The sequence below is a fragment of the Pristiophorus japonicus genome, chromosome 19, assembly GCF_044704955.1.
Source record: "Pristiophorus japonicus isolate sPriJap1 chromosome 19, sPriJap1.hap1, whole genome shotgun sequence".
Lineage (NCBI taxonomy): Eukaryota > Metazoa > Chordata > Chondrichthyes > Pristiophoridae > Pristiophorus > Pristiophorus japonicus.
Window position 1 is genome coordinate 68,464,341 of NC_091995.1, and position 23,288 is coordinate 68,487,628.

Here is a 23,288-nt window from a genome sequence, read left to right on the forward strand (position 1 = left end):
GTCGGGTCTGGTCCGGAGGCGGGGGGGAGCGGGTGTCGGGTCTGGTCGGGGTGGGGAGCAGGAGCTGGCCATGGGAGGAGCCTTATTCACGCAGCCCCAGTGAGGCCATTCGGCCAGGGCTAGGGTTTGTGTGCTTCGGGCCCCTCCCACACAGTTCGGCGCCTGAAGCTACTGCACTTGCGTGCCCACTGTAGCGCGCCCACTGTAACGCGCATGTGCAGAGGTCCCGGCACTGTTTTCAGCGCAGGGACCTAGCTCCGCCCCCCCACAGCTCGTGCTGGCTGCACCTAGGGCCAGAGGACCTGCAGTGAGGTGGAGAATACCGAGGTTTTTTTTAGGCGCACTTTGTGGCACAAAAAACGGGCGTCCAGGTCGGGACTGCGCCGTTCTAGGCGCGTGTGGAAACTTGGGCCCTTTAAGTGCACATTCAAGTATTTTTTAAATGTGGTGAGGGTTTCTGCCTCTACCACCCTTTCAGGCAGTGAGTTCCAGACCCCCACCCTCTGGGTAAATACATTTCCCCTCATATCACCAGACTGATTCCCGGGATGGCAGGACTGACATATGAGGAGAGACTGGATCAACTGGGTCTGTATTCACTGGAGTTTAAAAGGATGAGAGGGGATCTCATAGAAACATAAAATTCTGATGGGACAGGACAGGATAGATGCAGGAAGAATGTTCCCGATGTTGGGGAAGTCCAGAACCAAGGGACATTTTCTAAGGATAAGGGGTAGGCCACTTAAGACTGAGATGAGGAGAAACTTCTTCACTCAGAGAGTTATTAACCTGTGGAATTCCCTACCGCAGAGAGTTGTTGAGGCCAGTTCATTGGATATATTCAAGAGGTAGTTAGATATGGTCCTTACGGCTAAAGGGATCAAGGGGTATGGAGAGAATGCAGGAAAGGGGTACTGAGGTGAATGATCAGCCATGATCTTATTGAATAGCGGTGCAAGCTCAAAGGGCCGAATGGCCTACTCCTGCACCTATTTTCTTTGTTTCTACACCTGCCCCCAATTTCTTTAAATCTATGCCCCCTGGTTGTTGACCCCTCTGCCGAGGGAAACAGGTCCTTCCTATCCACTCTATCCAGGCCCCTCATAATTTTATACACCTCAATCAGGTCTCCCCTCAGCCTCCTCTGTTCCAAAAAAAACAGACCCAACATCTCTAATCTTTTCTCATAGCCAAAATTCTCCAGTCCAGGCAACATTCTTGTAAATCTCCTCTGCACCCTTTCCACTGCAATCACATCTTTCCTGTAATGTGGTGACCAGAACTGCACGCAGTACTCCAGCTGCAGCCTAGCCAGTGTTTTATACATTTCAAGCATAACCTCCCTACTCTTGTATTCCATCCCTCCACTGACAAAGGCAAGTATTCCATATGCCTTCTTAACCATCTTACCTACCTAGCCTGCTACCTTCAGGGATCTGTGAACCTGCACTCCAAGGTCCCTTTGTTCCTTCAGTGTTGTACCATTTAATGTGTATTCCCTTGCCTTGTTAGAACTCCCCAAATGCATTACCTCACACTTATCCAGATTGAATTTAGGAGCAGGAGTAGACTATTTGACCCCTCGAGCCTGCTCCCCTATTTAATAAGATCATGGCTGATTTGATCTTGGGCTCAGCTCCACTTCCCTGCCTGCTCCCCATTTACCTTCACTCCCTTGTCATTTAAATATATTCAATGACCCAGCCTCCACAGGTCTCTGGGGCATAGAACTCAACAGATTTATGACCCTCAGAGAAGAAATTCCTCCTCATCTCAGTATGCCTCCTAGTCCGAGATTCCCCCCCCCCCCCCACCTCCCCGAGGGGAAACATCCTCTCTGCATCTACCTTGTCAAGCCCACTCAGTATCTTAGATATTTCAATAAGATCACCTCTCATTCTTCTAAACTCCAATGAGTATAGGCCCAACCTGCTCAACCTTTCTTCATACATCAACCCCTTCGTTTCAGGAATCAACCTAGTGAACCTTTTCTGAATTGCCTCCAATGCAAGTATATCCTTCCTTAAATAAGGAGACCAAAACTGTATGCAGTACTCCAGGTGTGGCCTCACCAATACACTGTACAGTTGTAGCAGGACTTCTCTGCTTTTATACTCTATCCCCCTTGCAATAAAAGCCAACATTCCATTTGATTTCCTGATTACTTGCTGTACCTGCATATTAACCTTTTATTTCCTGCATAAGGACCCCAGGTCCCTTTGTACTGCAGCATTTTGTAATCTCTCTCCAATTAAATATTAGTATATCGCTATCTTCCTGCAGTCCACGGTATTATCAAACACACAGCCTATTTTAGTGTCATCTGCAAAGTTCTTAATCATACCCCCAACATTCAAGTCCTTGTGAAACATCACTTCCCCATCAGTTCCCAGTCTGAGTAACTGCCTTTAACCCCTATTGTTTTCAGTTTTGTAACCAGCTTGCTATCTGTTCTGCTACTTGTCCACTGACTCCACACGTTCTTATGTTAGTTATGTGGTACCTTATCGAAGGCTTTTTAAAAATCTAAATATATTATGTCTACTGTGTTACCCATATCTATCCTTTGTTACTTCTTCAAACGTTGGTCAAACATGATCTTCACTTTTGAAATCCGTGCTGACTATTAGTTACTATATTTCAGTTTCTAATACATGTTTGAATAAGGATTCTATTATCTTTCCTACGGACATTAAGCTAACTGGTCAATAGTTCCCTGGGCTTACTTTATCTCCCTTTTTAAATATTAGAATCACATTAGCTGTCCGCCAGTCCTCTGGCAGTATTCATTTCCAATGATTTATTTATATATATATGTATATATCTGTGTGATAGTGCCTCTGTTATTTTCCCCTAACTTCTCTTAATATGCATTGATGCCTTCCATCTGGATCAGGGATTTTATCCTCCAAGTTTGATTACTTTATTATCTCTTCCTCCCCGCCCCTTTCTATCCTAAATGTCTTTATATCCTTTTTGATCTCTTCCTCTAATGTCATGACCACTCTTCTCCTAGTTTCCCTGGAAACTACCAAGCCAAAGTAATTATTTAATATTTCTGCCATTTCGCTGTCATTATCTGTAGTTTATCGTGTGTATTCCTTCGTGGCCCTATCCCTATCCTGATTTTAATTTTGTTATTCATGTGACTGTAGAATACTTCACTATTTCTTTTTACATTCCTTGATCACTTAATTTTGTAGCTTCTCTTTGCCCTCCTAATTGGTTTTTTGTCTTCTTTCCCATTGTTGTTTGTGTATGAGTGTATGCCTTTTTCTTCAGTTTCAATTTTGCCCTTATCTCTTTATTCATCTTTAAGATGATTGGCTGAAGAACCAAAAGCAACATGAGGAGAAACTTTTTTACGCAGCAAGTGGTTAGGATCTGGAACGCGCTGTCTGAAAGGGTGGTGGAGGCAGATTCAATCGTGGCTTTCAAAAGAGAATTGGTTACATACTTGAAGGAAATAAATTGCAGGACTATGGGGAAATGGCGGGGGAGTGGGACTAGCTGAAGTGTTCCTGCTCAAACAGGAAAGGCCGCCTCCTGTGCTGAAATGATTCTATTCTATGATTCTATCCATGGTGTGTCATTACTGGCTAGTTTGTTCTTGCTTTTTAGTGGGATATATCTCCCCTGGACTATACTGATCACCTTTTTAAATGTTTCCCACTGCTGTTCTATTTCTTCGTTTGTCAGTAACTTTTTCCCATTTATTTTCTCTAGTTCCATTCACATCCCCTTAAAAATCAGCTTTTTTCAAATGTATTTCTTTGGTCTTTATCTTACTTATGTCTTTCTCAATCTTTGTCTTAAACATTATGTTGTGATCACTGTTACCTAGATGTACCCCTGCATTTACTTCTCTTATCTGTTATAGTTCATTTCCTATCACTAGATCCAGCAGGGCTCCCTCTTTTGTTGGTCTGTTTTATATAACGGGTAAGAAAGGAGATCTGCACACTTTGTAAAAACACCATTCCCTATACCCCTTTCACTACCTCTTGTTGTCAGTCTATGTCCTTTACTAATTTCACATATTTCTTCCTCCACCTCCTTGACACTATTAGATAATCTATAGTATACCCTATTAGAGTGTATTTATAGCCCCAAGCTTGGGATTCTCCCACAAGTGGAAACATTCTCTCCACATCTATCCAATCCAACCCCATACATAATTTAAAAGACCTTAATCAGGTAATCTCGAATTCTTCTCTTGTGAAAAAGAAAAAAGCCCCAACCTATTCATTATCACATGGTTGTTTGTGGGACCTTGCTGTGCGCAAACTGGCTGCCGCGTTTCCTACATCACAACAGTGACTACGCTTCAAAAAGAACTTCATTGGCTGTAAAGTGCTTTGGGACATCGTGAGGTTGTGAAAGGCGCTATATAAATGCAGGTCTATTTTTCTTTCTTTCAGAACTGTACACAATACTCTAAGTGCAGCTTGACCAGGGATCTGATACAAGTTTAATATAACTTTACTATTTTTGGATTCGAAACCCCTAGAAATAAGTCCCAGTGCTTTGTTAGCATGTTTAATTGCGCTGCTGGCCTGCAGTGCTGCTGTAATCATTTGTTCACCTGTATCCCGAGATCCCTTTGCTTTTCTATTCCATTCAGCTTCTTACTTTCTGTGGTGTAGGTAGCGTTTCTATTTTTCCAACCAAAGTGCATTACCTCACGTTAAAGTTCATTTGCAACTTATCTGCCCAGTCTGCAAGTTTTCTAATGTATTCTTCTACCACACCTTCGATGCCCTAGTCCCCAATAAAACCATTACTGTCTCTCACCCTGGCCGTTCCCCCTGGTACGGCCCTCATCTTCGTTCACAAGTCAAAAGGGCACAGACTTGAACGGATGCGGCGGACAACTGGTGCAGCCATTCACCGCCAGATCTGGCTCAAACACACAAAACATTATCGGTTCCTATTCTTGTCTACAAAAACTGCTCACTATTCCAGGATCATTCTGGAATGCAAAAATAACCCCGGCTACTATTCTCCACTGATAACAGTCTCCTTAAATCCCTCTCCACTGTCTCCACCACACTCGCCTCCGACAATGTTAGGAGCTCATGGACTTGTCTCACAGATTGAGACAATCTGATCAGCTGCCTCTGTGAGTTACATAACATAAGAACATAAGAAATAGGAGGAGTAGACCATACAGCCCCTTGAGCCTGCCCCGCCATTTAATACGATCATGGCTGATCCGATAATGGACTCAGGTCCACTTCCCTGCCCTCTCCCCATAACCCCTTATTGGTTAAGAAACTGTCTATCTATGTCTTAAATATATTCAATGACCCAGTCTCCACAACTCTCTGAGGCAGCTAATTCCACAGATTTACAACCCTCAGAAGAAATTCCTCGTCGTCTCAGTTTTAAATGGGCGGCCCCTTATTCTAAGATCATGCCCTCTAGTTCTAGTCTCCCCTATCAGTGGAAACATCCTCTCTGCATCTACCTTGTCAAGCCCTCTCATAATCTTACACGTTTCGATAAGATCACCTCTCATTCTTCTGAATTCCAATGAGTAGAGGCCAAACCTACTCAACCTTTCCTCATAAGTCAACCCCCTCATCTCCAGAATCAACCGAGTGAACCTTCTCTGAACTGCCTCCAAAGCAAGTATATCCTTTCGTAAATATGGAAACCAAAACTGCATGCAGTATTCCAGGTGTGGCCTCACCAATACCTTGTACAACTGTAGCAAGACTTCCCTGCTTTTATACTCCATCCCCTTTGCAATAAAGGCCAAGATTCCATTGGCCTTCCTGATCACTTGCTGTACCTGCATACTAACCTTTTGTGTTTCATGCACAAGTACCCCCAGGTCCCACTGTACTGCAGCACTTGGCAATCTTTCTCCATTTAAATAATAACTTGCTCTTTGATTTTTTCTGCCAAAGTGCATGACCTCACACTTTCCAACATTATACTCTATCTGCCAAATTTTTGCCCACTCACTTAGCCTGTCTATGTTCTTTTGCAGATTTTTTGTGTCCTCCTCACACATTGCTTTTCCTCCAATCTTTGTACGTCAGCAAACTTGGCTACTTTACACTCAGTCCCTTCCTCCAAGTCGTTAATATAGATTGTAAATAGTTGGGGTCCCAGCACTGATCCCTGAGGTACCCCGATAGTTACTGATTGCCAATCCGAGAATGAGCCATTTATCCCGACTCTCTGTTTTCTGTTAGTTAGCCAATCCTCTATCCATGCTAATTATTGTGTTCCGAACACAGATGAGGCTGCACACAGGGAGGTTAAATTAACAGTGACCTCAGTCTTTATTAAGACACTCCAGAGTTAGGAACTGGCCTTAGGGGCCGGCTTATATATAGTGCTCCCAAGGGATGCTGGGATCCCTAGGGACTTCAGGGCATGCGCTCTCTGGTGGCGGTACATGGGAGTGCATTCTTTACAGATACACAACATGAATATATTACTCCTTCCTTCACCTCGCCCACAGGGACAAACTTCATCTGAGGATCCCCCTGCCCTAGCCCTAATCTTATATCTTTCTCTAGTTTCTCTTTGATCTTCCCTCTTGATCGCTCCGAGCTCATCCTGTCCATGAGACCCACTTCCTGCTGCCTTGACCATATTCCCACTAAACTGCTGACCTTTTTTGGTTCCCATGTTGGCCGACATTGTTAACGATTCTCTGTCCTCAGGTGCTGCTCCCCTCCTTCAAATCTGCCATTGTCATTCCTCTTCTCAAAAAACCAACCCTCGAGCCCACTGTACTTGCTCCATCTCCAACCTCGCTTTCCTCTCCAAAGTCCTTGAACGTGTTGTCGCCTCCCAAATCCGGGCCCATCTTTCCCGGAACTCCATATTCGAATCCCTTCAATCTGGTTTCTGTGCCTGCCACAGGACCGAAACTGCTCTCATCACAGTCACAAAGGCCATCCCACGTGACTGTGACAAAGGTAAACTATCTCTCCTTGTCCTTCTCGACCTGTCTGCAGTTGACCACTCCATCCTCCTCCAACGGCCTCTCCACCATCGTCCAGCTGGGTGGGACCACACTCGCCTGATTCCATTCTTATCTCTCTAATTGTAGCCAGAGAATCTCCTGCAACGGCTTCTCTTCCCATTCCCGCATCGTTACCTCTGGTGTCCCCCAAGGATCTATCCTTGGGCCCTCCTATTTCTCATCTATATGCTGCCCCCTTGGCGACATCATCCGAAAACACGGAGGCAGTTTCCACGTGTACGCTGACGACACATAGCTCTACCTCTCCACCACTTCTCCCGACCCCTGCTTGGTATCTAAATTGTCAGATTGTTTGTCCGACATCCAGTACTGGATTAGCAGAAATATTCTCCAATTAAATATTGAGAAGACCGAAGCCACTGTCTTTGGTCCCTGCCACAAACTGCGTTCCCTAGCCACTGATCCATCCCTCTCCCGGCATCAATCTGAAGGTGAACAAGACTGTTCGTAATCTAGGTGTCATATTTGAAATGAGTTTCCAGCCACATATCCGCAGCATAACTAAAACCGCCTTTTTCCACCTCCGTAACACTGCCCGCCTCCGCCCCAGCTCTTCTGCTGCTGAAACCCTCATTCATGCCTGTGTTACCTCTAGACTTGACTACTCCAACTCACTCCTGGCTGGCCTCCCACATTCTGCACTATGTAAACTTGAGGTCATCCAAAACTCAGCAACCGGTGTCCTAACTCGAACCAAGTCCCGATCACCCAACAATCCAAGCTTTCTGATCTACACTGGCTCCCGGTTAAACAGCGCCTCGATTTCAAAATTCTCATCCTTGTTTACAAATCACTCTGTGGCTTTGCCCCTCACTGTCTCTGTAATCTTTTTCAGCCCCACAACCCCACAAAATGTCTGCACTCCTCAAATTCTGCCCTCTTGAACATCCCTCATTGTAACTACTCAACCATCCGTGGCCGTGTCTTCAGCTGTTTGGGCCCCAAGCTCTGGAACTCCCTCCCTAAACCTCTCTACCTCTCTTTCCTCCTTTAAGGTGCTCCTTAAAACCTACCTCTTTAACCAAGCTTTTGGTCATCTGCCTTAGTTTCTTCTTTTGTGTTGGGTGTCAAATGTATCCGTTTTGTCTGTAACACTGCTGCGAAGCACCTTGGGACGTTTTACTACGTTAAAGGCGCTATATAAATAAACGTTATTATTATATTTCATTCTTCCTCTGTGTTCGTTATACCCGAGTTTGGTATCATCTGCAAATTTTGATACTGAGTTACTTGTACCCAGGTGCAAATCCTGAATGTAATGCATAAATACCAGTGGTGTGGGCACCGATCCTTGTGGAACATCGCTTTCTGCCTTCCTCCAGTCTGAATAACTGCCCTTTAACCTCTACTCTCTGATTCTCGTTTTTAGCCAATTTGCTATTCATTCAGCTATTGTACCGATTCCACATACCCTAACCTTTGACATGCCGACAGTGTGGTATCTTATCGAAAGCCTTTTGAATACAAAGCATGATCATTTTGCCCCTGTACTCCATTCCTTTGTTCATAGCGACCGCACCAGCCAGTTTCTTGCTCCCTGCTGTCCTGAGTAGTACCATGGGAAGGATAATTGGAAGTAGTTGAAAATGGACAATACCATTGTGGAACTCTCCCTCCACGATGGTCTTGTCCATTTTCAACCACTTCCAGTTCTCCTTCCCATGGTACTTCTCAGACACACGCAGAAGATGCGACAATCGTCCATTTACCTCCTCCCGCACCAATCTCTGGGTCGCCAAACAGCCTGTCCATGTAAGACTGCCAGCCATCTCCCCAATCCCCTCTCCCCTCATCGCCAACATCAAATGCAACTTCTTTATCACGAAGATTGAGACCATCCATTCAGTTGCCTCACCAACAAAGCCAAGCTTCCCTCCACCCCAGCCCAACCCTCACATCTTTCTCCAGTTTCTCTCCAACTCCCCTCATGCCCTCTCCGAGCTCATCGTGTCCATGAGACCCACCTGCTGCTCCCTCGACCCTACTCCCACCAAACTGATCATTCAGCTTCCTTTCCCGGCCCACATGTGAGCTGATACTCGCCTCAGGTACTGTCCCTCTCTCTCTCAAATCTGCCATCAGCAACCACCTCCCTTAACTCTTCTGTACTTGGAAACTACCACTCCATCTCCTCCCTTTCTTCTCCAAAATCCTTGAATATGTTGTCACCTCCCGAATCCTTGACTGGATTGTCACTTCCCTAAATCAATATTTCCTGCAACTCCATGCCTGAATTTCTCCCATCAAGGTCACATCTTGCCACCGCACTGAAATGGCCTTAATCAAAGTTACAAATGGCATTCACTGTGACTGCTGTGCATTATCCAGTCTCGTGCTCATTGCTAATCTGCAGCCTTCGACACGGTTGACCACGATACCTTCCTTTATTCCTTACCCTCACTTGTTTTCACTCTTACCTATCTGATCATAGCCAGAGCATCTGCAGCAATGGCTTCTCTGCCCACCCCTACACCATTACCTCTGGCACCCTCAACCATCTGTCCTGGTCCCCTTCTCTTCCTCATTAACGTGCTTCCCCTTGGCGACATCATTTGCAGACATGCGATCAGTTCCCACACGTACGCAGATAACACCCAGCCCCACCTCTCCACTGCTGCCGAGCTACTTGCCACATATCCAGTGCTGCAATTTCATCCAGTTAAATACTGGAAAAAGACTGAAGTCATTGCCTTTGGCCCTCCGCCACAAACACTGTGCCCCCTTGCCATCGATTCGATCCTCCTTCCCGGCAATTGTCTCAGTCTAAACCAGACCATTGGCTTAAAACTTGGCATTCTGTTTGATCCCGAGCTGAACTTCCGTTTCCACTCCTGCTGAAACATGTATCCATGCCTTTGCCTTTGTCAGCTCCAGACTTAACTATGCCAATGATCTCCTAGCCAGCTTCCCACCCTTCCTAATCTTCAGCTTATCCAAAACTCTGTTGATGTGGTGTATTTGGACTTTCAGAAGGCTTTCAACAAGGTCCCACACAAGAGATTAATGTGCAAAGTTAAAGCACATGGGATTGGGGGTAGTGTGCTGACGTGGATTGAGAACTGGTTGGCAGACAGGAAGCAAAGAATAGGAGTAAATGGGTACTTTTCAGAATGGCAGGCAGTGACTAGTGGGGTACCGCAAGGTTTTGTGCTGGGGCCCCAGCTGTTTACATTGTACATTAATGATTTAGACGAGGGGATTAAATGTAGTATCTCCAAATTTGCGGATGACACTAAGTTGGGTGGCAGTGTGAGCTGCGAGGAGGATGCTATGAGGCTTGGATAGGGTGACTTGGATAGGTTAGGTGAGTGGGCAAATGCATGGCAGATGAAGTATAATGTGGATAAATGTGAGGTTATCCACTTTGGTGGTAAAAAGAGAGAGACAGACTATTATCTGAATGGTGACAGATTAGGAAAAGGGGAGGTGCAACGAGACCTGGGTGTCATGGTACATCAGTTATTGAAGGTTGGCATGCAGGTACAGCAGGCGGTTAAGAAAGCAAATGGCATGTTGGCCTTCATAGCGAGGGGATTTGAGTACAGGGCCTTGGTGAGGCCACACCTGGAGTATTGTGTACAGTTTTGGTCTCCTAACTTGAGGAAGGACATTCTTGCTATTGAGGGAGTGAAGCGAAGGTTCACCAGACTGATTCCCGGAATGGCGGGACTGACATATCAAGAAAGACTGGATCAACTGGGCTTGTATTCACTGGAGTTCAGAAGAATGAGAGGGGATCTCATAGAAATGTTTAAAATTCTGACGGGTTTAGACAGGTTAGATGCAGGAAGAATGTTCCCAATGTTGGGGAAGTCCAGAACCAGGAGTCACAGTCTAAGGATAAGGGGTAAGCCATTTAGGACCGAGATGAGGAGAAACTTCTTCACCCAGAGAGTGGTGAACCTATGGAATTCTCTACCACAGAAAGTTGTTGAGGCCAATTCACTAAATATATTCATAAAGAGTTAGATGAAGTCCTTACTACTTGGGGGATCAAGGGGTATGGCGAGAAAGCAGGAATGGGGTACTGAAGTTGCAGGTTCAGCCATGAACTCATTGAATGGTGGTGCAGGCTCGAATGGCCTACTCCTGCACCTATTTTCTATGTTTCTACTACTTGCATACTAACTTGCTTCAAGCCCTGTTCATCCATCACCCCCATGCTTGCTGACCTACGTTGGCTCTCAGTACCCCAGCAACAACTTGCATTTATATAGCGTCTTTAATGTAGTAAAATGTCATAATGTGCTTCACAGGTGTGCAATCAAACAAAATTTTACACCAATCCACATAAGGAAATTTTGGCAAAGGTTTGGTCACAGAGTTAGGTTTTAAAGAGCGTCTTAAAGGAGGAAAGAGAGGCGGAGAAGTTTAGGGAGAGAATTCCAGAGCTTAGGGCCGAGACAGCTGAAGGCATGGCTGCCAACGGTCGAGTGATAAAAATCGGGGACGGGCAAGTGGACAGAATTGGAGAAGCGCAGAGATCACGGGAGATAGTCAGGCTAGAGGAGGTTACAGAGAAAGGGAGGGGTGAGGCCATGGAGGGATTTGAAAACACGTAATACCTCAAATCCTCAGGTTTAAAACCCTTCACGTCCTCTCCCCTTATCTTTGTAACCTGTTCCTCCAGCTATTCAACACACCTCTTCCCAGAACTCGCCATTCTTCTGACGCTGGCCTTTCGTGCATCCCCCCCGCACCCTGTTCACTGCACCATTGACGGCCGTGCCTTCAATCGGCTATACTCCACACTCCTACGGCTTGCCATACAGATTTGTCTAGATTATGCTTCCGTGAAACACCTTGGAATGTTATAGGCACTATATAAATACAAGTTGTTTTATATAGACCACTTTCACTCCCTCACCTGTTTAGCTGCAATGCTACCATCATTGGAGCTGTTTTTGACGATGTCACGGTACGAGGTTTCTGTATTTCGCTTCTTTTGCAGAGCACCTGACAACCGCATCCACATCTAAAGAGACATAAACCAAGTAAGTATAACGCTAACAAATTAAAAATAAAAGAACGAGCAAGAGGCTTTAAACTAGTAAGACGGAGGAATGGATCTACAAGAAATTAAGCAAGCTTAAATATAAGGGACTAAACTAAGGGAGAACATAAATGGCAAGGGAATAAATAAGAGTTGCAGAACAGGAGTGCAAAAAGATTAGAAAAGTGAGAAGAACTGCAATTAGAAATAGTTGCGTTTATTTCCAACACCAGATTTCTGATTGGTCACCTTGGAGGATAAGACATGACTTCTGATTGGTCCCCTTTGGAGACAAGACACACCCAGCAGTTCATCTGGAATGTGTAATTAGCTCCCACCTGCCGAAGTAATCAAGTATTTTGCAAAGTGAAATTCGAGCCATTCCGACTGCTAGGCTCCAGATAGAACAGAGCTCACATAGAACAGACATGGCTCACCCTCGTGGGATAAGACCTTCACCCACCCCCCAAACAAGTTCATGCCCCACCCCCCCCCCAAATTCCTAACCTTCCTCCCACCCCCCCCAAAGTTTCTGACCTTTTCTCTCCCAACAAGTTCCTGACCTCCGCTTCCCCCCACCAAATTCCTGACATTCTCCCCCAAGTTACTGACTTTCTGCCCCTGCCAAGTTCGGGACCCCCTCCCCCAACCTGGGATCCTGATCTTCTCCCCTGCCCAAGTTCCTGACCTCCCACCTGTTTCTCCCCTCCCCCCCTTTAAGTTTCTGACCTTCTTGCTTCCCCCACACCCCAGGATCCTGATTTTCTCCCCCCAACAAGTTCCTGACCTTCCCCTAACACCCCCATAGATGGGACAGTGTGTGTGGGTCACGGATTGTTAACAGGTTTATTGAGTACGATGTGAATGGCGACAGTGTTGAGACTTCCAGATTTCTTCCAGCCCAATGATGTCACTTGCCACACATGCACCGAGCTTTCTGAGAAATCAGCCAGGTCTGGGGGAGGAGAGGGAGAACATGGTGCGAGTGTTGAAGACCATGATCTGTCTTACCACCTGGATCACGTTCTTACTCTCATTTCCCCTCCTCCCCCCTTTAGATCTTGATCACGTTTCATCCCCACTGTGCTCACTAACCCCCACCCTCATGTTCCTGACCACCTCACCTCTCTCTCACCATCCCCCCCCCCACTCCTTGTCGTTCACTAGCCCCCCCACCCCTCCCCTCCAGTGATCTTCTCCTTAGAGCCGAGAAAAGCATGGCCCACAGTGCAGACCGGTACTGTTGGGTACTGCGCATGCCCAGCCCAGATATACCCCAGGTATGTACAGAAGGGGTCGCGTGTGCGTGGCCAGTCACGGTATACCCTATGCATGTACAGAAGGCCGCAAAGATATTCGTGCAGAAAGGTACAGTGATTAAAAATGAGTCAAACGGTCAGTATAACAATGCACAATGTCCATAATAAAATCGGGTAAATTGTGACAATAATACGTTGTGATGAACCACATGTATTAGGGATTACCAAGACATGGCTGCAGAAAAAGCCAGACTGGGAATTAATCATTTCAGGGTATACAGGTACAACGTCCGAAATCCGGAATCCCCAGGACCGAATCTGTTCCAGTTTCTGGGTTTTCCCGGATTTTATACAAGAAAATCAATAGTCTGAAATCCAGAATCCTCGACCGAATCCGTGCCGGGTTTCAGGTTTTGACTCAAATATGTTTGGTTTTTGGATAATAATTCCGGACTATTCCATCAGCTATGAGCAAAATGTCCGGTTTTTGGATAATTCCAGTTTTCGGAGTTCCGGATTTGGGATGTTGCACCTGTAATATATTTAGAAAAGAGAGGGAGGGAAAAATGGGAAGTGGAATAGCTGTTCTTAAGAGACAATGTAATGGCAGTAGTAAGCAGTGACACAGCTATCAGTACATAACATAAGAAATAGGAACAGGAGTAAGACCATTTGGCCTCTCGAGCCTGCTACGCCATTCAAGATCATGGCGGATCTGATCTGGGCCTCAACTCCACTTCTCTGCTGGCTCCCCATAACCCTTAACTACCATATCTATTTCCACCTCAAATATATTCAATGACCCAGCCTTCACAGCTCTCTGGTACAAAGACTCACGACCCTCAGAGATGACCCCATTTCCATTTTAAATGGGCGACCTCTTATTCTGAAACGATGCCCCCTTGTTATAGATTCCCCAACGAGGAGAAGCATCCTCTCTGCACCTACCTTGTCATGTTCCCTCAGTATCTTGTATGTTTCAATAAGATCACCTCTCATTCATCTAAACTCCAATGAGTATAGGCCCAACCAGCTCAATCTTGCTTCATTAGCCAACCCCTTCATCTCAGGAATCAACCTAATGAACCTTCTCTGAACTGCCCCCAATGCAAGTATATCCCTCCTTGAATAAGGAGACTAAAACTTTATACAGTATTCCAGGTGTGGTCTCACCAATGCCCTATACAGTTACAGCAGGACTTCCCTACTTTTACACTCCATCCCATTTGCAATAAAGGCAATTTGCCTTCCTAATTACTTGTATACGTGCATGCTAACTTTTTGTATGTCATGTACAAGGACTCCCAGATCCCTCTGTACTGCAGCATTTTAATTTCTCCCTATTGAAATAATAATTAGCTTTTTTATTTTTCCTACCAAAGTGGATAAATTCACATTTTCCCACATTATACTCCATCTGCCAAATTTCTGCCCACTCACTTAGTCTGTCTATATCCCTTTGCAGATTAGAAAAATAGAAACATCGACAATAGGTGCAGGAGTAGGCCATTCGGCCCTTCGAACCTGCACCGCCATTCAATGAGTTCATGGCTGATCATTCCCTCAGTACCCCTTTACTGCTTTCTCTCCATACCCCTTGATCCCCTTAGCCATAAGAACATAATAAGAACATAAGAATTAGGAACAGGAGTAGGCCATCTAGCCCTTCGAGCCTGCTCCGCCATTCAACAAGATCATGGCTGATCTGGTCGTGGACTCAGCTCCACTTACCCGCCCGCTCCCCATAACCCTTAATTCCCTTATTGGTTAAAAATCTATCTATCTGTGACTTGAATACATTCAATGAGCTAGCCTCAACTGCTTCCTTGGGCAGAGAATTCCACAGATTCACAACCCTCTGGGAGAAGAAATTCCTTCTCAACTCAGTTTTAAATTGGCTCCCCCATATTTTGAGGCTGTGCCCTAGTTCTAGTCTCCCCGACCAGTGGAAACAACCTCTCTGCCTCTATCTTGTCTATCCCTTTCATTATTTTAAATGTTTCTATAAGATCCCCCTCATCCTTCTGAACTCCAACGAGTAAAGACCCAGTCTACTCAATCTATCATCATAAGGTAACCCCCTCATATCCGGCATCAGCCTAGTGAATCGTCTCTGTACACCCTCCAAAGCTAGTATATCCTTCCTGAAGTAAGGTGACCAAAACTGCATGCAGTACTCCAGGTGCGGCCTTACCAATACCCTGTTAGGTTGCAGCAGGACCTCCCTGCTTTTGTACTCCATCCCTCTCGCAATGAAGGCCAACATTCCATTCACCTTCCTGATTACCTGCTGCACCTGCAAACTAACTTTTTGGGATTCATGCACAAGGATCCAAAAGAGTTTCATGCACAAGGACCCCCAGATCCCTCTGCACCACAGCATGTTGTAATTTCTCCCCATTCAAATAGTATTCCCTTTTAATGTTTTTTTTTTCCCCAAGGTGGATGACCTCCCATTTTCCGACATTGTATTCCATTTGACAAACCTTAGCCCATTCGCTTAACCTATCTAAATCTCTTTGCAGCCTCTCTGTGTCCTCTACACAACCTGCTTTCCCACAAATCTTTGTGTCATCTGCAAATTTTGTTACACTACACTCTGTCCCCTCTTCCAGGTCATCTATGTATATTGTAAACAGTTGTGGTCCCAGCACCGATCCCTGTGGCACACCACTAACCACCGATTTTCAACCTGAAAAGGACCCATTTATCCCGACTCTCTGCTTTCTGTTAGCCAGCCAATTCTCGATCCATGCTAATACATTTCCTCTGACTCCGGGTACCTTTATCTTCTGCAGTAACCTTTTGTGTGGCACCTTATCGAATGCCTTTTGGAAATCTAAATACAGCACATCCATCGGTACACCTCTATCCACCATGCTCGTTATATCCTCAAAGAATTCCAGTAAATTAGTTACACATGATTTCCCCTTCATGAATCCATGCTGCATCTGCTTGATTGCACTATTCCTATCTAGATGTCCCGCTATTTCTTCCTTCATGATAGCTTCAAGCATTTTCCCCACTACAGATGATAAACTAACCGGCCTATAGTTACCTGCCTTTTGTCTGCCCCCTTTTTTAAACCGAGGCGTTACATTAGCTGCTTTCCAATCCGCTGGTACCTCCCCAGAGTCCAGAGAATTTTGGTAGATTATAACGAATGCATCTGCTATAACTTCCGCCATCTCTTTTAATACCCTGGGATGCATTTCATCAGGACCAGGGGACTTGTCTACCTTGAGTCCCATTAGCCTGTCCAGCACGAACCCCCTAGTGATAGCGATTGTTTCAAGGTCCTCCCTTCCCACATTCCCGTGACCAGCAATTTTTGGCATGGTTTTTGTGTCTTCCACTGTGAAGACCGAAGCAAAATAACTGTTTAAGGTCTCAGCCATTTCCACATTTCCCATTATTAAATCCCCCTTCTCATCTTCTAAGGGACCAACATTTATTTTAGTCACTCTTTTCCGTTTTATATCTTAGTAAAAGCTTTTACTATCTGTTTTTATGTTTTGCGCAAGTTTACTTCCGTAATCTATCTTTCCTTTCTTTATTGCTTTCTTAGTCATTCTTTGCTGTCGTTTAAAATTTTCCCAATCTTCTAGTTTCCCACTAACCTTGGTCACCTTATTATACGCATTGGTTTTTAATTTGATACTCTCCTTTATTTCCTTGGTTATCCACGGCTGGTTATCCCTTCTCTTACCGCCCTTCTTTTTCACTGGAATATATTTTTGTTGTGCACTATGAAAGAGCTCCTTAAAAGTCCTCCACTGTTCCTCAATTGTGCCACCGTTTAGTCTGTGTTCCCAGTCTACTTTAGCCAACTCTGCCCTCATCCCACTGTAGTTCCCGTTGTTTAAGCATAGTATGCTCGTTTGAGACACTACTTCCTCACCCTCAATCTGTATACAAATTCAACCATACTGTGATCACTCATTCCGAGAGGATCTTTTACGAGGAGATCATTTATTATTCCTGTCTCATTACACAGGACCAGATCTAAGATAGCTTGCTCCCTTGTAGGTTCTGTAACATACTGTTCTAAGAAACAATCCCGCATGTATTCTATGAATTCCTCCTCAAGGATACCCCGTGCGATTTGATTTGACCAATTGATATGTAGGTTAAAATCCCCCATGATTACTGCCGTTCCTTTTTCACATGCCTCTATTATTCCCCTGATTATTGCCTCCATTATTCCCCTGATTATTGCCTCCATTATTCCCCTGATTATTGTCCGCCCCACTGTGAAGTTATTATTTGGGGGCCTATAAACTACGCCCACCAGTGACTTTTTCCCCTTACTATCTCTAATCTCCACCCACAATGATTCAACATTTTGTTCATTAGAGCCAATATTGTCTCTCACAACTGCCCTGATATCATCCTTTATTAACAGATCTACCCCACCTCCTTTCCCTTCTTGTCTATCTTTCCGAATTGTCAGATACCCCTGTATGTTTAATTCCCAGTCTTGGCCACCCTGCAACCACGTTTCAGTAATGGCCACCAAATCATACCCATTTGTAATGATTTGTGCCATCAACTCATTTACTTTGTTTCGAATGCTGCGTGCGTTTAGGTAGTGTTTTAATACGAGTTTTTAAACCATGATTTTTAGTTTTGACCCGTCCTGCAGCCCTTTTATATTCATACATATTGTCCCTTCCTATCACCTTGTGGTTTACACTTACCCCAGTGCTACTCTGCTCTGTTGCCTCCTGCCTTTTGCATTCTTTCTTGGGGTTCTGTTCATGTGAGCTCTCACCCATTCTAACGAGCTCAGAGCCCTCTCCTGGGTTCCCATCCCCCTGCCAAGCTAGTTTAATGACCTCCCAACCGTACTATCAAAACCACCCGCGAGAACATTTGTCCCGTCTCTGTTGAGGTGTAACCTGTCCGATTTGTACAGGTCCCACCTACCCCAGAAGCGGTCCCAATTGTTCAGGAAACTAAAGCCCTCCCTCCTACACCAACGGGAGAGTGGAGAGCACCAGTTCCCACTGTCACAGGACGGGAGAGTGGAGAGCACCAGTTCCCACTGTCACAGGACAGAGAGTGGAGAGCACCAGTTCCCACTGTCGCAGGATGGGAGAGTGGAGAGCACCAGTTCAAACTGTCACAGGACAGAGAGTGGAGAGCACCAGTTCAAACTGTCGCAGGACGGGAGAGTGGAGAGCACCAGTTCCCACTGTCACAGGACGGGAGAGTGGAGAGCACCAGATCCCACTGTCGCAGGACAGAGAGTGAAGAGCACCAGCTCCAACTGTCACAGGACGGGAGAGTGGAGAGCACCAGTTCCAACTGTCACAGGACAGAGAGTGGAGAGCACCAGTTCCCACTGTCACAGGATGGGAGAGTGGAGAGCACCAGTTCCCACTGTCGCAGGATGGGAGAGTGGAGAGCACCAGTTCCCACTGTCACAGGACAGAGAGTGGAGAGCACCAGTTCCCACTGTCGCAGGATGGGAGAGTGGAGAGCACCAGTTCCCACTGTCACAGGACAGAGAGTGGAGAGCACCAGTTCCCACTGTCGCAGGACGGGAGAGTGGAGAGCACCAGTTCCAACTGTCACAGGACAGAGAGTGGAGAGCACCAGTTCCAACTGTCACAGGGCAGAGAGTGGAGAGCATCAGTTCCCACTGTCACAGGATGGGAGAGTGGAGAGCACCAGTTCCCACTGTCGCAGGATGGGAGAGTGGAGAGCACCAGTTCCCACTGTCACAGGACGGGAGAGTGGAGAGCACCAGTTCCCACTGTCACAGGACAGAGAGTGGAGAGCACCAGTTCCAACTGTCACAGGACGGGAGAGTGGAGAGCACCAGTTCCAACTGTCACAGGGCAGAGAGTGGAGAGCACCAGTTCAAACTGTCGCAGGACGAGAGAGTGGACAGCACCAGTTCCCACTGTCACAGGACAGAGAGTGAAGAGCACCAGCTCCAACTATCACAGGATGGGAGAGTGGAGAGCACCAGTTCCCACTGTCACAGGACGGGAGAGTGGAGTGCACCAGTTCCCACTGTTGCAGGATGGGAGAGTGGAGAGCACAGTTCCCACTGTCACAGGATGGGAGAGTGGAGAGCACCAGTTCCCACTGTCGCAGGATGGGAGAGTGGAGAGCACCATTTCCCACTGTCACAGGACGGGAGAGTGGAGAGCACCAGTTCCCACTGTCACAGGACAGAGAGTGGAGAGCACCAGTTCCCACTGTCACAGGACAGAGAGTGGAGAGCACCAGTTCCAACTGTCACAGGATGGGAGAGTGGAGAGCACCAGTTCCCACTGTCACAGGACGGGAAAGTGGAGAGCACCAGTTCCCACTGTCACAGGACAGAGAGTGGAGAGCACCAGTTCCAACTGTCACAGGACAGAGAGTGGAGAGCACCAGTTCCAACTGTCACAGGACAGAGAGTGGAGAGCATCAGTTCCCACTGTCACAGGACGGGAGAGTGGAGAGCACCAGTTCCCACTGTCACAGGACAGAGAGTGGAGAGCACCAGTTCCAACTGTCACAGGACAGAGAGTGGAGAGCACCAGTTCAAACTGTCGCAGGACGAGAGAGTGGACAGCACCAGTTCCCACTGTCACAGGACAGAGAGTGAAGAGCACCAGCTCCAACTGTCACAGGATGGGAGAGTGGAGAGCACCAGTTCCCACTGTCACAGGACGGGAGAGTGGAGAGCACCAGTTCCCACTGTCGCAGGATGGGAGAGTGGAGAGCACCAGTTCCCACTGTCACAGGATGGGAGAGTGGAGAGCACCAGTTCCCACTGTCGCAGGATGGGAGAGTGGAGAGCACCAGTTCCCACTGTCACAGGACGGGAGAGTGGAGAGCACCAGTTCCCACTGTCACAGGACAGAGAGTGGAGAGCACCAGTTCCCACTGTCACAGGACAGAGAGTGGAGAGCACCAGTTCCAACTGTCACAGGACAGAGAGTGGAGAGCACCAGTTCCAACTGTCACAGGACAGAGAGTGGAGAGCATCAGTTCCCACTGTCACAGGACGGGAGAGTGGAGAGCACCAGTTCCCACTGTCACAGGACAGAGAGTGGAGAGCACCAGTTCCAACTGTCACAGGACAGAGAGTGGAGAGCACCAGTTCAAACTGTCGCAGGACGAGAGAGTGGACAGCACCAGTTCCCACTGTCACAGGACAGAGAGTGAAGAGCACCAGCTCCAACTGTCACAGGATGGGAGAGTGGAGAGCACCAGTTCCCACTGTCATAGGACGGGAGAGTGGAGAGCACCAGTTCCCACTGTCGCAGGATGGGAGAGTGGAGAGCACCAGTTCCCACTGTCACAGGATGGGAGAGTGGAGAGCACCAGTTCCCACTGTCGCAGGATGGGAGAGTGGAGAGCACCAGTTCCCACTGTCACAGGACGGGAGAGTGGAGAGCACCAGTTCCCACTGTCACAGGACAGAGAGTGGAGAGCACCAGTTCCCACTGTCACAGGACAGAGAGTGGAGAGCACCAGTTCCAACTGTCACAGGATGGGAGAGTGGAGAGCACCAGTTCCCACTGTCACAGGACGGGAGAGTGGAGAGCACCAGTTCCCACTGTCACAGGACAGAGAGTGGAGAGCACCAGTTCCAACTGTCACAGGACAGAGAGTGGAGAGCACCAGTTCCAACTGTCACAGGACAGAGAGTGGAGAGCATCAGTTCCCACTGTCACAGGATGGGAGAGTGGAGAGCACCAGTTCCCACTGTCACAGGACAGAGAGTGGAGAGCACCAGTTCCAAGTGTCACAGGACAGAGAGTGGAGAGCACCAGTTCCCACTGTCGCAGGATGGGAGAGTGGAGAGCACCAGTTCCCACTGTCACAGGACGGGAGAGTGGAGAGCACCAGTTCCCACTGTCGCAGGATGGGAGAGTGGAGAGCACCAGTTCCCACTGTCGCAGGATGGGAGAGTGGAGAGCACCAGTTCCCACTGTCACAGGACGGGAGAGTGGAGAGCACCAGTTCCAACTGTCACAGGACGGGAGAGTGGAGAGCACCAGTTCCCACTGTCGCAGGATGGGAGAGTGGAGAGCACCAGTTCCCACTGTCGCAGGATGGGAGAGTGGAGAGCACCAGTTCCCACTGTCACAGGACGGGAGAGTGGAGAGCACCAGTTCCAACTGTCACAGGACGGGAGAGTGGAGAGCACCAGTTCCAACTGTCAAGATTCTTTGTGTCCTCCTCACAACTTGCTTTCACACCTTTGTATCATCAGTAAGTTTGGCTACATTACACTCAGTCCCTTCATCCAAGTCATTAATATAGATTGTAAATAGTTGAGGCCCCAGCACTGATCCCTGCGGCACCCCACTAGTTACAGTTTGCCAACCTGAAAAGACCCATTTATCCCGACTCTCTGTTCTATGTTAGTCAGCCAATCCTCTATCCATGCTAATATATTACCCCCAACCCCGTGAGCTCTTATCTTGTGCAGTAACCTTTAATGTGCCACCTTATCGAATGCCTTCTGGAAATCAAAATACACAACACCTACTGGTTCCTCTTTATGCACCCTGTTTGTTACATCCTCAAAGAACTCCAGCAAATTTGTCAAACATGATTTCCCTTAATTAAAACCATGCTGTCTCTGCTTGACTATTACTGCTTAATTAATAATGGACTCCAGCATTTTCCTAATGACAGATGTTAGTTTAGCCAGGTTAGATGCAGGAAGAATGTTCTCAATGTTGGGGAAGCCCAGAACCAGGGGTCACAGTCGAAGGATAAGGGGTAAGCCATTTAGGACAGAGATGAGGAGAAACTTCTTCACCCAGAGAGTGGTGAACCTGTGGAATTCTCTACCACAGAAAGTGGTTGAGGCCAATTCACTAAATATATTCAAAAAGGAGTTAGATGTAGTCCTTACTACTAGGGGAATCAAGGGGTATGGCGAGAAAGCAGGAATGGGGTACTGAAGTTGCATGTTCAGCCATGAACTCATTGAATGGCGGTGTAGGCTCGAAGGACCGAATGGCCTACTCCTGCACCTAGTTTCTATGTTAGGCTAACTGGTCTGTAGCTCCTACTTTCTGTCTCCGTCCTGTCTTAAATAGTGGTATTATATTTGTGATTTTACAATCTGCTGGGACCTCCCCAGAATCCAGGGAATTTTGGTAGATTAAAACCAATGCATCCACTATCTCTGCAGCCACTTCTTTTAAGACAATAGGATGCAGGCCATCAAGTCCAGGGGACTTGTCCACCTTTAGTCCCATTAGTTTGCCGAGTACTTTTTCTCAAGTGATAGTGATTATTTTAAGCTCCCCCCTCCCAATAGCCCCTTGATTATCAAGCTTTTAGTGTCTTCGACCGTGAAGACCGATACAAAATATTTGTTCAAAGTCTCTGCCATTTCTCTGTTTCCCATTATTAATTCCCCAGTCTCATCCTCTAAGGGACCAATGTTTACTTTAGCCACTCTCTTCCTTTTTATATACCCGTAGAAACTCTTAGTGTCCGTTTTTGTACGTTTGCTGGTTTACTCTCAAACTATCTTCTCTCTCTTTATTATTTTTTAGTTGTCCTTTGCTGATTTCTAAAACTTTCCCAATCCTCTGGCCTACCACTATTCTTTGCAACATTGTATGCCTTTGTTTTCAATTTGATACCATCCTTTACTTCCTAGAATAGAATTTGGGACAATAAAATGGACAACAATATCGACAAAGGTGTAGAACAGCAATTTAAAAAGGTGTTCAACAAAGCCCAGGAAAAATATATTTCACTAAAAAACAGTAACAAACTGAACACTAATGGGACATCATGGATGAGTAAAGTCTTCAGGGAAAAATTGAGGATAGAAAAAGAGGTGTACACTAAGTACATGGACAACATGACAAACAAGGGAGAATACCAAGTGACAGAGAGAAGGTTTAAAAAAAACAATTAGGAAGGCAAAGAGGAATTTTTAAATTAAATTATCATGGAACAAAAAACAAAATGGAAGGTAACAAACATAACCCCGCTATTTAAGAAAGGAGGGAGAGAAAACAGGGAACTCTAGGCCAGTTAGCCAGAC

At 46.5% G+C, this 23,288-nt stretch overlaps 1 protein-coding gene across 1 annotated transcript in view; it reads right to left on the reverse strand.

The window, feature by feature from the left end:
* sgsm3 (small G protein signaling modulator 3) overlaps positions 1–23,288 on the reverse strand; it is a 396,544-nt gene that overhangs the window by 273,532 nt on the left and 99,724 nt on the right. The window contains exon 6 of the mRNA XM_070862088.1: positions 11,877–11,984. Coding sequence (XP_070718189.1) covers positions 11,877–11,984 — 108 coding nt within the window. The remainder of the gene's footprint in view (positions 1–11,876; positions 11,985–23,288) is intronic.